This window comes from Muntiacus reevesi, chromosome 3 (assembly GCF_963930625.1).
Source record: "Muntiacus reevesi chromosome 3, mMunRee1.1, whole genome shotgun sequence".
NCBI classification, from domain to species: domain Eukaryota; kingdom Metazoa; phylum Chordata; class Mammalia; order Artiodactyla; family Cervidae; genus Muntiacus; species Muntiacus reevesi.
In genome coordinates, this window is record NC_089251.1 from 190,146,660 (window position 1) to 190,161,149 (window position 14,490).

The following is a 14,490-nucleotide window of genomic DNA, read 5'->3' on the forward strand; positions in this document are numbered from 1 at the left end:
GCCTTCTTCCTCACCACCTTAATAGGTCTTGGAATTATTTACCTCCTATGAGTTGTTCTCTTAGCATTTGGGTATGCCTTTGTTTATTTTTTTATTTACTGTACAGTGCTTGATATTGTAAATACATACGCATTTGTCCTCCCGACCTAAAAGTGAACTGGAACTGAGTTGTGTCTGACTCCCTTAACTTATCTGTCTGAAGAGGGCCAGTGGCTGTGCAATATAACCCTGCATGTGACTTCAGTGGTGAAACCACAGGCTGGTGGAAAACTATTTAGAGGCAGTCCTGCTAGTCTTCCTCAAAGTGCTCTCACTGGCCATTGCTGGTGTCTGGTAACTGTTCTTGGGATATGTGAGGAGTCTCTGGGTGCTCGTTTTGTGCCTCTAGTTCCCATGGAGGTGGTAGAACATCTGCTCTGGACTGACACCTTTGAAAAAGTCTTCTAACGTGTTTGATGATGCCTCTGGTTTCTTTTGATTACCTTCTAATATATGAATGTTTATAATAGTGTGGCTGTCTCTCTGGAAGGAAAAGCCCTAGAGTGTTCTGCCCATTTCACTTTGTTTTCTGTAAGTGATGTATTCACTTGTTCATCACAGCTTTATTTTGATGATTGTTGCAAGTATTACTTTTGAGAGGGGCAGACTGGCAGGAAGGAGAATTCTGATACATGTCTCAGTTTTGTTACAAAAAATAAAAAATCTTGTAAATGTTATAAAAAATGTGGCTCTGCTGCCTTGATTTGAATACTTGATAACTACAGTGGTATAAATTTCCCAGAACATCAGAGAGTGTGATTTAAATTCAAGTCTTTGAAGGTTATATTCACTTTCTGGAAAAAAAATTTAAAAATTCAGAGGAAGAGGCAATGTGATATAAAGTGTGTTTGGAAACTGAAAGAATAATCTACCTTTGACACGCTCTCTTCCTGCTTTTCTTCTGTCATTCCTGCTTTTCTTTTGTCATGCCACTTTGTGATAAAAGCTGTTTTTTATGAATATATCTAGTTTACAGTGTTTGTGGATATTGGATGTATATATAAAATGTATTGTGACATGCTTGGAAGGATGATGACTGGAAGAAATTTTATTATGTTTATTGTTACTTATTAATCTTTACCTGCAGGAATGTGACATATCTAATATTAAACACATAATTTCATTATTGGGAAAGAAAAAATATGTATCTTACAGACTTTTAAAGAAAAATGCAAAACTGAATAATAGCAGGAAGATAGGTTGATAATGGAAAATAATGTACTTTTTCCTTTATGTAGTGTAATTCAAATTCTTTCTCCCTTTGAATTGTAGAGAACCTTATGGATTTGGGGGAGAGTATGGAGGGGGAATAGAAATTTTAAAGACACAGTTTAGGAGTGATTCACAAGAACCAGATGTCCGTTCTTATAATTGACATTTTGACTGATCCAGGAACTGTGTGTTGAGGCAATCCTTGAACCTGAGCAGCTCACACTGCAAGGAAGTACATATTCTGGAGGCCGGATATGGTGTTTTTCTCAACTGTTAAAAGTCCTGACTGTAACCAGCTTTTTTCTAACCTTTTATTCCTTAGTAGCTGCTTCTGTAACAGAAGTAGTTTGGAGTAGATATACTTAACCTCTGGCCAACCTCAAAACAGACTCATTTTGAGTCTGCTTTAAAATTTTGCAAAGCCAAAATCCTCATGATTATAGCTATGTTCTTTGAGCCTTTGTAACAAGCCAGCTAGCCAAATAATTAAACAGAATGAAGGCAAATAGCTTTTTAAGATATTTTCAGAGCAATATTTCAGGAGCACAGACAATTTTAGGGCTAGGATATTATGTGAGGAAAAGTTTCTCAATTATCATTTGGGTGGAAATCCTTTTTAGTAATGTGTAGAGTAATGGTCCTTCATCCTTTTTGGAAGCTTATTGAGAATTCTAAAAGCAGATGGGTGCTGGTTTAAAACAAAATTATTATAAACAATTATGCTTAAATTTTTAAAAATAATTTATTTCACTGGAGATGTATTCTTTCACAGTGAAATAAATTTCTAGTGAAATAAGTAAATTATAACCAATGAAGAAAAGTCATAATATCCAATGATGACTGTATATTATACCATATTTTGCAAAGACAATATTTCAATGATTATAGATTATATTAAATGTAAAATAAATCAAGTTAGTAGATTTTTTAAAATAAAAGTATTGTCACCATAAAAAACTTATTTTAAGGTAGCTTTAAAAATGTTAAAATCTGTTTCTTAAAATTGAGGGAATATGGTATAAACTATTTTTAAACCAAGAACTATGGCTCACTTATTTGAAAAAAAAAAAAAAAAATTTCCTAAAAGCAAAAACAAAATTCCAACTGGTCAAACAAGAAACAAAGCAAATTCTTCCCCAAATAAATTTTAATACAAAGACTGCTTCTCTACCAAGTAATGCACTTATATTTTTTATATATAATTCCTTTGATTTTATTTTGATAACAATTCCTGAAAACACTAGTTATCAAAGCCTTGTAGTAGAAGTGTAGAAAATTAAAATTCATATGACTTGCTCTGCTAGACACAGGCTTAAGGCAAGACTGGCCCATCAAGAATCCCAGGAGACCCTGAGTTGAAGTCCTGTTAGGAAGTCAAGAACTCTTACTCCCTCATTCACCTGAGTAGAAGCAAACTTGAGAAAGAGTTCTCTTGAGATGTTTGCTTGCCGAGAAATTGAGAGGTAGTTGTCTTTCTCTATGTTAGCATTCAATTATGGCATCCAGAAATTTGTCTAGTATTTCAGTTTCTGACCTCTGTGAGCATGATGGCTGCTGGGCCAAAGCAACTCTGCTTGTTCTACAACTTGAAAAGATTTACTCATTCAACTGGCCAGAAATAATTACTTTTAAATGAGCCAACTCCCTGATTAAATTCCTCTGTGAGATTATCTTGAAGGTTTCCCTTTTCTCTTTAAAAATAGAAAACAAAACAAAACAAAATCTTTTCCATGAAATAGTCGAAACATAGCTGGACATTCTTTAGAAAACTACTGAAGCCCTGTGTATCAAAGGGAAGCTGATATTTTTCTATTATTTACTGACACCCCCCTTTTGAAAAGTTAGTGGTCAGAGTCCATGGTCTGATGATGTTGACAATTTGCATGGTTCTAGAATAGTTTTTGTTGCCAGTGTGTGCATGTGGAGAGAGCACTGATCCATGGTTACATGAGTCTAATTTCTTCATACCAGAAAGCAAAACCAGAGGTATGGCCCTACATTCTAGGTGCTCCTTCTATAAGCTGATTAATAAGACTTATTTTCCCCCAGTAAAATTATTTTATACCATTTTGGAGACATTTCTTTCTTTCTTTTTTTTTTTTTTTTTTGAACTTTTTATTTTGTACTGCAGTATAGCCAGTTAACAATGTTGTTATAGTTCCAGGTGAACATTGAAGGGACTCAGTCATACATATACATATCCACTATCCCCAAACCCTCCTGCCATCCAGGCTGCCACATAACATGGAGCAGAGTTCCATGTGGTATGCAGTATGTCCTTGCTGGTTATCCGTCTTAAATACAGCAGTGAGCACATGGCCTCTCAAATTCCCTAACTATCCCTTCCCCACTTAGTTCAGTTTCCAAGTCTGTGAGTCTCTTTCTGCTTTGTAAGTAAGTTCATTTGTGTCATTTCTTTTTAGATTCCACATGAAAGGGGTGCCATACAATATTTCTCCTTATCTGTGTGATGTACTTCACTCAGTATGACAATCTCTAGATCCATCCGTGTTACTGCAGATGGCCTTATTTCATTCTTTTGAACGACTGTGTAATATTCCATTGTAGAAATGTACCACATCTTCTTTATCCCTTCCTCTGTTGATGGACATTTAGGTTGTTCCCATGTCTTGGCTACTGTAAACAGTGCTTCAATGAACATTGGCCTGTCTGTATCCTTTTGGATCATGTTTTTCTCCAGATATGTGCCCAGGAATGGGATTGCAGGGTCATAAGGTAGCTCTGTTTTTATTTTTTTAAGGAACCTCTATACTGTTCTCCATAGTGGTCGCACCAATTTACATTCCCACCAACACTGCAGGAGGTTCCCTTTTCTTTGGAGACATTTCTAACCTTAGAGATTTCCCAAAGTGCTTATAAAATAGAAATTCATCTTTGATAGTATCGTCACAGTTTTAGCAAGTATTTTGTTCAGTAAAAATAGTATCACTACTCTAGGACCTCTCTAAAACTTTGATAAATAAAATGAAAACTTATTTTACTTAAAATAAAAACTAAACTTTAATAAAACTATAGTGCTTTCCTTCAATATTCAACTTCCCAAATCTTTCCCAATCTTCATGACTTCTTTTACTCAACAAGGAGATAAGCATTCTTTGCAATCTACTTCAGAATGAGGCTTTTGTACTAGGGCAAACCTAAGCACTGCTCTACTTTTAGATATTTCAAGGTGAATCTTTGTGCATAAGCAAAATGCTACCCTTCTAGAATGTATCTACCTCCAAAATACACTTCAGTCTCCCTGACTTGGTGCTTTTAAATGCAAGTGTTTTGCAACACAGGTCCCAATGTATTTAGCAATGAAGAGAAAACCAAAGGAAAGTTGAAGATCAGTGCTTTTACTTATAGCAGGTAGTTTCCAATTTAGACTAGTTTTGGCAGGAGGTGGAGTTTGTTTCTTTGTTGCTAAATTATGTCCAACTCTTTGCACCCCAGGGACTGTAGCCTGCCAGGCTCCTCTGTCCATGCAATTTCCCAGGCAAGGATACTAGAGTGGGTTGCCATTTCCTTCTTCAGGGACTCTTCCCAAATCAGGGATCAAACCCACATCTGCTACATTGGCAGAAGGATTCTTTACCACTGAGCCACCTGGGAAGCCCTGGAGGTGGATTTACCATGAAGCTAAATGAAGTTAACCCTCTAGTCTTGCTCTTGCCAAGCCCCTTCCAAAGCCCCATATCTAAGAAATTCTATATGCTTTAGAGTCCCTTGGACTGCAAGGAGATCCAACCAGTCCATCCTAAAGGAAATCGGTCCTAAATTTTCATTGGAAGGACTCATGCCGAAGCTGAAACTCCAGTACTTTGGCCACCTGATGCGAAGAACTGACTCATTGGAAAAGACCCTGATGCTGGGAAAGATTTGAAGGCGGGAGGAGAAGGGGACGACAGAGTATGAGATGGTTGGATGGCATCACTAACTCAATGGACATGAGTTTGAGTAAGCTCCGGGAGTTAGCGATGGACAGGGAGGCCTGGCGTGCTGCAGTCCGTGGGGTCGCAAAGAGCCGGACACGACTGAGCAACTGAACTGAACTTAGGGTTCATAAACCTAAGTTTATGAACTGTCTTTACCTGGTGTTTAAAAACCTTTTTTTTAAATTAAAAAAAAAGGATGTTTATAATCATAATGGCCAGAGGACTTTCCCTTCAGTGCTATGAGCAGAAACAATTTTAGATATAATGACATAATAATAATGACCTTGTACAGTAGGATGTATACTATGCCACACTCCCCTAGTAATTTGACATAAAAATAGAAATTCCAGGAAAAAAAAAAAAACCACAGGAAACAAAACTAATGTGTTTAAGGCTAATATAATGTTCCTCTCCAAAGCACTTCCTTTACATCAGTGTTCCATTTGCTTTAACACTTCAGATGTGCTGTAGATTATTCTACCTCATTGATTATCCACGTAGACTTTTTCATAAACAAAACAGTTAGTTGCAGAACAGCTGTGACCTTTATAATGTTTCAGAGCTCAGGTTTGATGGTCCTATAAACTCAGTCTTACATGTCCTGGTTCTGCCACCTACTAATGGAGTGACCTCACATTCTTCCTCTCAAAGTGGAAAGAATTCTAATGTTGATTTCTCAGACTTGTGCCAATTAAATGAGAGAGTATGTGTACCATGTCTAGCAAAAAGTAAGTGCTCAAACATGAGGTATTATTTATTGGCAGTAAGCTTTTTATCTTCTTGGTCTCCAGAATCACTGGGGATGGTGACTGCAGCTATGAAATTGAAAGACGCTTGCTTCTTGGAAGAAAAGCTATGACAAACCTAGACAGCTTATTAACAAGCAGAGACATCACTTTGCTAACAAAGATCTGTATAGTCAAAGCTATGGTTTTTCCAGTAGTCATGTATGGATGTGCGAGTTGGACCATAAAGAAGGTTGAGAGCCAAAGAATTGATGCTTTTCAACTGTGGTGCTGGAGAAGACTCTTGAGAGTCCCTTGGACTGAAAGATCAAGCCAGTCAATCCTAAAGGAAATCAACCCTGAATATTCATTGGAAGGACTGATGCTGAAGCTCCAATACTTTGACCACCCGATGCGAAGAGCTGACTCATTGGGAAAGACCCTGATGCTGGGAGAGACTGAGGGCAGGAGGAGGGGGAGGTGACAGAGGATGAGTTGGCTGGATGGCATCACCAACTCGATGGACATGATTTTGAGCAAACTCCGGGAGATAGTAAAGGACAGGGAAGCCATGGGGTCGCAGAGAGTCAGATATGACTGAGTGACTGAACAACATCATCATTTATTGGTAGTAAGGTTTTAGCTGTAGGATTTTTTTCCAGGTGTTTGCCAGGAAACCTAAAGTAGCCTCTGGCAAAAGCAGTTAGAAATCGTCCCAGGCATGACTAGTATTTTTTCCCTGGAGGAATCCTTAAGAAAATACCTTTGAGAATAATGAGAACTTTTTAGAGCTGTCCAGAGAGAGAGAGAGAAGACTTCTTCCTTGTTACTCCAGCGACAGAATTAGTAATAATGAAGGCTGTTTCCAAGGGAGTAGGTTTTGATTCTGTGTATGGAATAATTTTCAGTCATAGCTCCTCAATAAGAACTGGCTCACTTGCAAGCTTACAGAATTATTCATACAAAAGCTTGATAAGACATAAGGCGGGAGGTATTTGAACACTCCCTCTTCATTAGTTAATTCTGTTGTAGGAATCTAGGTTTTATCACCTATGTAAAACTTTAACTTCAGTTGATGATTAAGTTATCCAAGTTCTTGTTATATTATTGGAAATTGAGTTTAGCTTTACCTGTTGAAAGGTCAGTTTTCACATCACTATATGTTATTTTATTGTTATTTATTAGTAGTAAACTCTATTTTGGGGGGCTTCAAAATCACTGCTGATGGTGCTGCAGCCATGAAATTAAAAGACTTGCTTTTAATTAAGACTTAATTTTAATTAAGACTTGCTTGCTCCTTGGCAGAAGAGCCACGACAAACCTAGACAATGTATTAAAAAACAGAGACATCACTTTGCTAACAAAGGTCCGAATAGTCAAAGCTATGGTTTTTCTGATAATCATGTACGGATATGAGAGTTGGACCATAAAGAAGGCTTCCAATTATCTTACAGTGTTTGTTTGAATATAAACATTCTCCTTGGTTAATTCCATTTAAAATGACAGAAACCAATTAAGGAAAAATTATATAAATATGTTGATCTGTTGCAGTTTTGGTACCCTGCAAATATAACTCCATACTACTAACGAGGCTCCTAAATTAGAATATGAAAACCTGTTAATAAATTTCTTGATACTACTATCATTGAAGCTAAGAATTTTATTCATTATTTTTTAACATAACTGTCAAATTATCTCAGGCTGCAGTACTATCCCACCCTATTTTTCACAACCGATTAGGGTACATAAATTACAGCTTCCTTTTTCCTCCCTAAATCATCTAGTACATCCCATTTGAAGGGAATGAATGAAATGAATGTTGCAACCATCTTGTTGTTGTTAATTACTTTGTGAGATGTTTCATAACAGGAAGGACTTTGGCATGCAATCAATAACTTGGAATAGTAACATCTTCAAGAATGTTAGGTTCTTAGCATGTATTTAAAAGTGGTTAAAGAAGAGAGTAAAATAATACTTTTATTTATTTATTTTTTCCATAAAATGTGTCTCTGTGAGGAAGGGTATGAGGGACAGACTAGCTAATTCTTGGTAGGCTTTTAGGTGTAAAACAAAAAGCCTTTCAAGAGAGCATCTTGGTAGTGAGATTTACTTCTGTGATGGTCATAAGAAAATTCTGAAAACTGTTCTTCATCTACTTGAGCCTATACACCAAGGCACAAGCTGTCTCCCTGTTACAGGAAACATTCTCAGATCAGTAACAGCAGGGCTTATTAGGAGGAGAGGAGGAGGAGTCAAGAAGATTCCTTGTACCTGAAAGTTAAGAGGATTCAAATTTTATGTACCCAAACTATGTATATCAATTTGTACCACGTTTTATTTTATGCCTCACAAAGTTAAGAAACTTGGCTACTGTTATTTCGGCTTGCTCAGTGGCAAAGAATCTGTCTCCAAGCAGAGATGAGGAGATGAGAGTTCAATCCCTGAGTTGGAAAGATTGCCTGGATGAGGAAATGGCAGCCCACTCCAGCATTCTTGCCTGGAATCCCATGGACAGAGGAGGCTGGCGGGGTACAGTCCATGGGGTCACAAAGAGTCAGACTGGACTGGATGACTGAGCACACACATACGCTATGAACCCAAGTATTATTTTGAGCTAGTAGTTACAATTTGATTTACACACTGTGATTTAGTTGTTATTAAGCAAACGGAGAGCCTATGATTAGGTAAAGATATAACTTAATCATCATTTTGGTTAAAACCAGGCAAAAGGTCCCTTTATCACAAATGGTCTCATGAGAGTTGGTAGTGTTCAGGGCACTCGATGGGCGTGTGTTACACTGACAGACTAAGGAGACAGTGAAAGAAGAAGGAAAAATAGAAAAATATGTTAAAAAAAAAAAAAGTCCAGGGAAAGAAAGGATGGAGTGATGGAGAGGAAAATAGAGAAGCAAACTTTCAAACTATGGCACTGGAGAAGACTCTTGAGAGACCCTTAAACAGCAAGGAATCAAACCAGTCAATCCTAAAGGAAATCAACTGTGAATATTCATTAGAAGGACTGATGCTGAAGCTCCAATACTCTGGCCACCTGATGGCAAGAGCCAACTCATTGGAAAAGACCCTGATGCTGGGAAAGATTGAAGGTGGGAGGAGAAGTGGGTAACAGAAGATGAAATGGTTGGTTGGCATCACTGACTCAATGGACATGAGTTTGAGCAAGCTCTGGGAGATGGCGAAGGACAGGCAAGCCTAGTGTGCCTCAATCTATGCTGGGGTCACAAAGAGCCGAACATGACGGAGAGACCGATCAACAACGCATGTGTGATAAGCCTCTTCAGTCGTGTCTGACTCTTTGAGACCCCATGGACTGCAGCCTACCAGGCTCCTCTGTCCATGGGATTCTCCAGGCAGGAACTCTGGAGTAGGTTGCTGTGTCCTCCTCCAGGGGATCTTCTAGACCCAGGAATTGAACCCACATCTTTTATGTCTCCTGCATTGACAGGAGGTTTTGGTTTTTTTTTTTTTTAACCACTAGCACCATCTGGGAAGCCTCTAGAATATATGGCCTACCAATAATGCAGAAGGTAGGGATTCCTGGATTTTTCTTGCATCTCAGAGGAGCTACATAAGAAAGAAGGGTGAATGTGGGAACATTACTCATTTTTCCACATAAAGAATTAAAAGGAACTCATACAATCAATTTCCCTTTTGCCTTCCTGTGTTTTTCTTGCCTGAGCTAGTAAACATCACATCATAGGTTTATACTGCTATAAGCATGAGGATCGTTTGTCTAATTTACCAATTTTAACAACAGCAGCAAAAACTAGTGTACTTTCTAAGGACATACTAAATTCATTCAGTTCTTTACCGGTCAGCAGTCACTGAAGGCCCACTGTGTGGAAGGATTAAGTTAGATATAGAAGGGACAGAAAGGGGTGACAGTGGGACCAGACAAAGTGGCGTCTGGCAGAGGCCATGGCAAGACCTGTGTGAGTAAGGGAGCAAGAACGTATAGTACTCTTCTCAAACGTTTGGAACTGGTTCTGTTAACAGTGAGGAACCAATGGAAGTCTTTAAGTGTGGAGCAACATTATTAGGGCTTGTGCTTGGGTGTGATAATAATGTGCCAGGTAATTTCGAGGCGGGAGCAAGACAATAGGTAGAGCCTGATGGAGGCATTTGTGCAAACATTGACCAAGTAGTTATGGAGAGAGGGGAGGGAGGGAGCTATAATAAACTTTTTAAGGAAGACTTATAAATGGAAGTTCACAGTAGTTACCAAAGAGGATTTAAAAAAATAATAGAAAATGTTTTGGTACTTTAAGATGTGTAAGTATGAATAAAGTACTTATTTCTCATGATCATTTTAAATAATAACAAGTATAAACAGTATTTTTATGGAATGATGAAGCTGACAACTTATTTATAAGAAAGTTTGAATACAAAGACTAATAGACATGAAAATGAGCAACAAAACCCACTTCAATTCAGGCTACTAGATATATAGAAGAAAACAGAATTTTTTTTTTAGAGTAGAAAGGACAGAAAAATCTTACATTTTTCATAACTTTTGCATTTGTTTCCTTATCTACAGGGCAAAGAACAGGATAGTGGTTAAAAAGAATGGATTTCAGCCTTGAATTCTGTGCAAATCTAGCTCTGGCGTAGAACAACTGTTATGTCAGTTGTACACTCGCTCAGTCGTGTCCAACTCTTTGCGGCCCCCTGGGCCCCAGGCTCCTCTCTGTCCATGGGATTTCCCAGGCAAGAACACTGGAGTGGGTGCCATTTCCTTCTCTGGGGGATGCTCCTGACCTAGCGATTGTCCTTGCGTCTGCTGCACCGGCAGGCAGATTTTTTACCACTGAGCCACCAGGGGAGCAGCGGCCCACTGGTGGAGAGACAAGGCACTTAATCAGCCCTTCAGCCTCCCTTTCCTGCGGATGATACCAGTGTTATCAGATGTGTATGGGTCTGAGAGAAAGAGGTTCAGGAGGGAGGGAGAGAATTTAACTGAATTGAATGAGATAGTGCATGTACAACACCTGTCACAGGGCCTTGCATATAGTAGATGCTCAACAAATAGTAAGTACTTTTTAAAAAAATCCTCAACAGTGCCATTTAACACTTCTGGTAGATGCATCTCTTTTTGGAACTGAAGGGTATTTTATTAAAAGCAAAAGGTAAACTTGGCATTGGCTTTTTATGTGAAAGAAGGTGACATTCCAGGTCCCCGTCTTTTTAATGAGGGCATTTTTAACCGGACACAAGAGGTAGGCTCTCTCGTCTCGCGTATGGCATTGTTTAGCAGGGCAGGTTCATTGGGTTTTGCTGTGGTTAATTTTAACGCTGACGTGAAGGGGTTAATAAAGGCCCTTACTCGTGTGACATGGGCTCTTCCCTGGTGGCTGAGACAGTAAATGCCTCCGCCTACAATGCGGGAGACCGGGGTTCGATCCCTGGGTCGGGAAGGTCCCCTGGAGGAGGAAATGGCAACCGGCACTCCAGTGCTCTTGCCTGAAAAATCCCATGGACGGAGGAGCTCCATGGGGTCGCAAAGGGTCGGACACGACTGAGCGACTTCACTTCACTTCGTGTTACATGAAGTAGCAGAACTTATCAGATGGAAACAGGAATTAAGAAAGGGAAAGAAAAAAAAAAGGCTCTGCGGCAATTCATTGTTTCCTAGCCAAGACGACTTGTGCTTACAAGGATGAGAGGCGGCTGCAACCTGGCAGTTTCATCAGGTGAGAGTAACTTGGGGGAGGCGGCAGCCAGGAGCCCCTACTCCCCCCTCTAATCCGGCCTCTCTCGGACCGGGCGGGGCCCGGGGCGGGGCCCGGGCCGAGTCACCGTCTCCCCATTGGACAGGCGCGGCCCCGCGCCCGAGGCCCCGCCCCTCCCGTGTGAATCGCCGGCCTCGGTGGGCGGAGCCGGCGCATGCTAATGAGCCGAGTGGCCCGGCGAGCCACGAACTTCATTCCCTGCTCTGTGTCAGGATCGCAGAAATTATGTCCCTTCTCTCACCATGAGCTGGCTCTCCAATTCCCAGGCAGTTGTGCTCACTGCCTACCACCCCAGCGGCAAGGACCAGGCCCTGGGGGGGAGCCATGGCAAGGGCGGGGAGGAAGCCGCCTCGAGGTAAGCCAGAGAACAAAACAAAACGCCCCTACCTGCTCCTCCGGGAAGAAGGTGACAGGGAAGTTGGTGTGGGGAGAAAGCCAGCGATAGCTGCAGGTCGCGCCTAACCTCGTGCGGCAGCAGAAGTGTTTGACTGGGGCTTTCTGGACTTTACATCTCACCTAGTTCGAGTCCGGAACCGCCTCTACAATGACTGGTGAAGACGGATAGGAAGGAACTGGGGCGATGGCTGTCAGGCTCCTCGCTCAGCAGGTGCATTTGCAAATGCTGAAAGATCAAATAACTATATTTGAAACACTTCCTGTGAGATGGAATTCTTGAATGGGCCCAAGGCCCAGCCACTGAAACTGCTGCTTGGGACCAGTGCCAACAAGCAGGAGGGCTGTTCATTGTACAATCTGTTGTTACAGTATGTTTTTTTTTTCCCCTCTCTTCTGGCTGAAAGCAAACTTCTTAGGCAGAAAGCCCCAGACACTGGCCTGTGGCAGTATGTTTCACATTCTTTGGTGTATGTAGATCTGTTGTTGTTATTGGGGGGAGCTTCCAGGAAGGTTTTGTCAGGGAGTAGTTCTCTGCTACCAGAGTGACCTGTGGTTAATGTTAACTCACTTTATAGGTAAAGGGGGAGAATATTCCATAGACCACTGACGCCCAAAGAGTACCTTTCTCTGTGTGTACTTTGTTTTTTCAAGTTTTTTTTCCCCTTACCTTTCCTTAATGACCTTCTCACTAGCTGAACATTTTTGCCTCCGTATTAGATATAAATTGTAAATATTGGCCCAGTAGCTTGCAAACAGCAAATGGTAACCTAATAGGGTAGGACACTAATTATCAGTAAGCACATTTCCTCCTTGATGTTTAATGTGATAATAAAACCTTCTTTGTTCTTTTGTGACTTATGCTTAGGCCTTAAGCTGGAATAATGCCTTCTTTCATTTGTTTTAAAATCCCCTGATATGGGGGAGGGGAATAAAAATCAAAGGAATGGCTGTAACACTCTGCCTTAGATTCCCAGGCTGACCAGAATTATTCCTTACATAGCAACCACCATATGTATTCTGTTGAATTAATTCATTTCCAAAGATAAAAGGGATCTGCTACTTGTGCTTTGGGTGTGTTATTTTATTTTCTGTCTTTTAAAGTATTTTGTCTGAGAGCTCATAATGTGTTTTCAACCTTTTTTTTTTTTTTTTTTTTGTAGTGCACTAAGGGGATAGTAACCTTTCAGCAGTAAGCAGACAGCAATGCCAACCCCTCATTGTCTGTAACTTGGACTCCACTTGACAGTCCAAATTGCCAGAATTGTGCAGACTTAGCACATTCTCCAGAGACTTTACTCTGGGATGGCCTGAGGATGTGAGTTGAATTTTGGATCTTGAGTGAAAAGAACCTTAGGGACACTGAGACCTGACCTCTCATTTTTACCTTAACTCAAACTCCAAGAATTAGGGTTTTTTGCAACATCTTTTCTAGGGCTTTGCCTATTGAGATACAAAGGCTTTATCCTGTGTTTGGAGCTTAGCTGCCTGTTGTGGGTGACCTATACTTAAGTGACCTATACTTGCGTGGATTGAGGGAACAGAAGAGAGGAACGGATGGGTCATTCTCAGCCTTCTTGTCCCTCAGTTGTGTCCGAATTCTGAGACCCCGTGGGATTCTCCAGGTAAGAATACTGGAGTGGGTTGCCATTTCCTTCTCCAGAGCATCTTCCTGACGCAAGGATGGAACCTGCAGCTCCTGCTTTGGCAGCTGGATTCTTTACCACCCCGCCACCAGGGAATCCCCCAATTTCAGCTTAGGTTAGAGCGAAGTCAAGAGGCTGCAGGGTGGGCGGCTGCTGAGAGTGAGTGCTGTCCATGGGGTGGCAGCACCAGATCTGTTTTGCGGGTCCCCCCCTCCCCCGCCACCACCTGCCATTTTTCTTGCCCATACTGGCGCCAGTTCCCACCACTGAATCAGAGTCCTCTGCTGCAGAAGATGGGAGCCTTTGTTTTAGGGCTGGGAGGAAAGGCGAGAAAAGGGACAGTCCTTTTTTGCTTTTACCCTTAAGCACATGAACTAATTTATCAGATAAGCTCAGTGTTTCTCTGGGAGGCATCTTCTTTAGTTCGGAAGGGTTGAGATATTGCAGTTGGGGTAGGTGGAGGGAGGAGGGATTTGAGAGAGGAATGGTGTCAGGAGCGATCCGTTGAAGATGATGTTGAAGGAGAGGCAGTACATAGGGCTTTGGCTCTGGCTGGGGTGCTCAGCTTGTACTTTAAGCTCTGGCAGGTTGCCCCAAGGTGCAAGGTAATGCCTACTTTGAAAAGCACTTCAAAAATCAAACCAAACCAAAATAAAACAAAACCTCTGAAAAAGAGACAGTAGACTCTATGTTCCCGTCCACCTATTTAACAGTTGTTGAAGGCAGCACAGAAGTCTAATTTGGCTTTTTGTAAGACTTGGTCTCTAAATAATATGCACTTTGATGGGCT

The 14,490-nt window shown here is 40.8% G+C and overlaps 1 protein-coding gene across 2 annotated transcripts in view; it reads left to right on the forward strand.

Moving 5' to 3' along the window:
* The window catches only part of ARHGAP18 (Rho GTPase activating protein 18), a 193,693-nt gene that overhangs the window by 50,597 nt on the left and 128,606 nt on the right, over nucleotides 1-14,490 (forward strand). The window contains exon 1 of one of the 2 annotated variants that reach the window (XM_065931347.1): nucleotides 11,835-12,016. The exons of the other annotated variant lie outside the window; for it this stretch is intronic. Coding sequence (XP_065787419.1) covers nucleotides 11,904-12,016 — 113 coding nt within the window. The 5' untranslated portion in view covers nucleotides 11,835-11,903. Of the gene's footprint in view, nucleotides 1-11,834; nucleotides 12,017-14,490 lie in introns of those variants that run through there. 2 annotated transcript variants of the gene reach the window in all.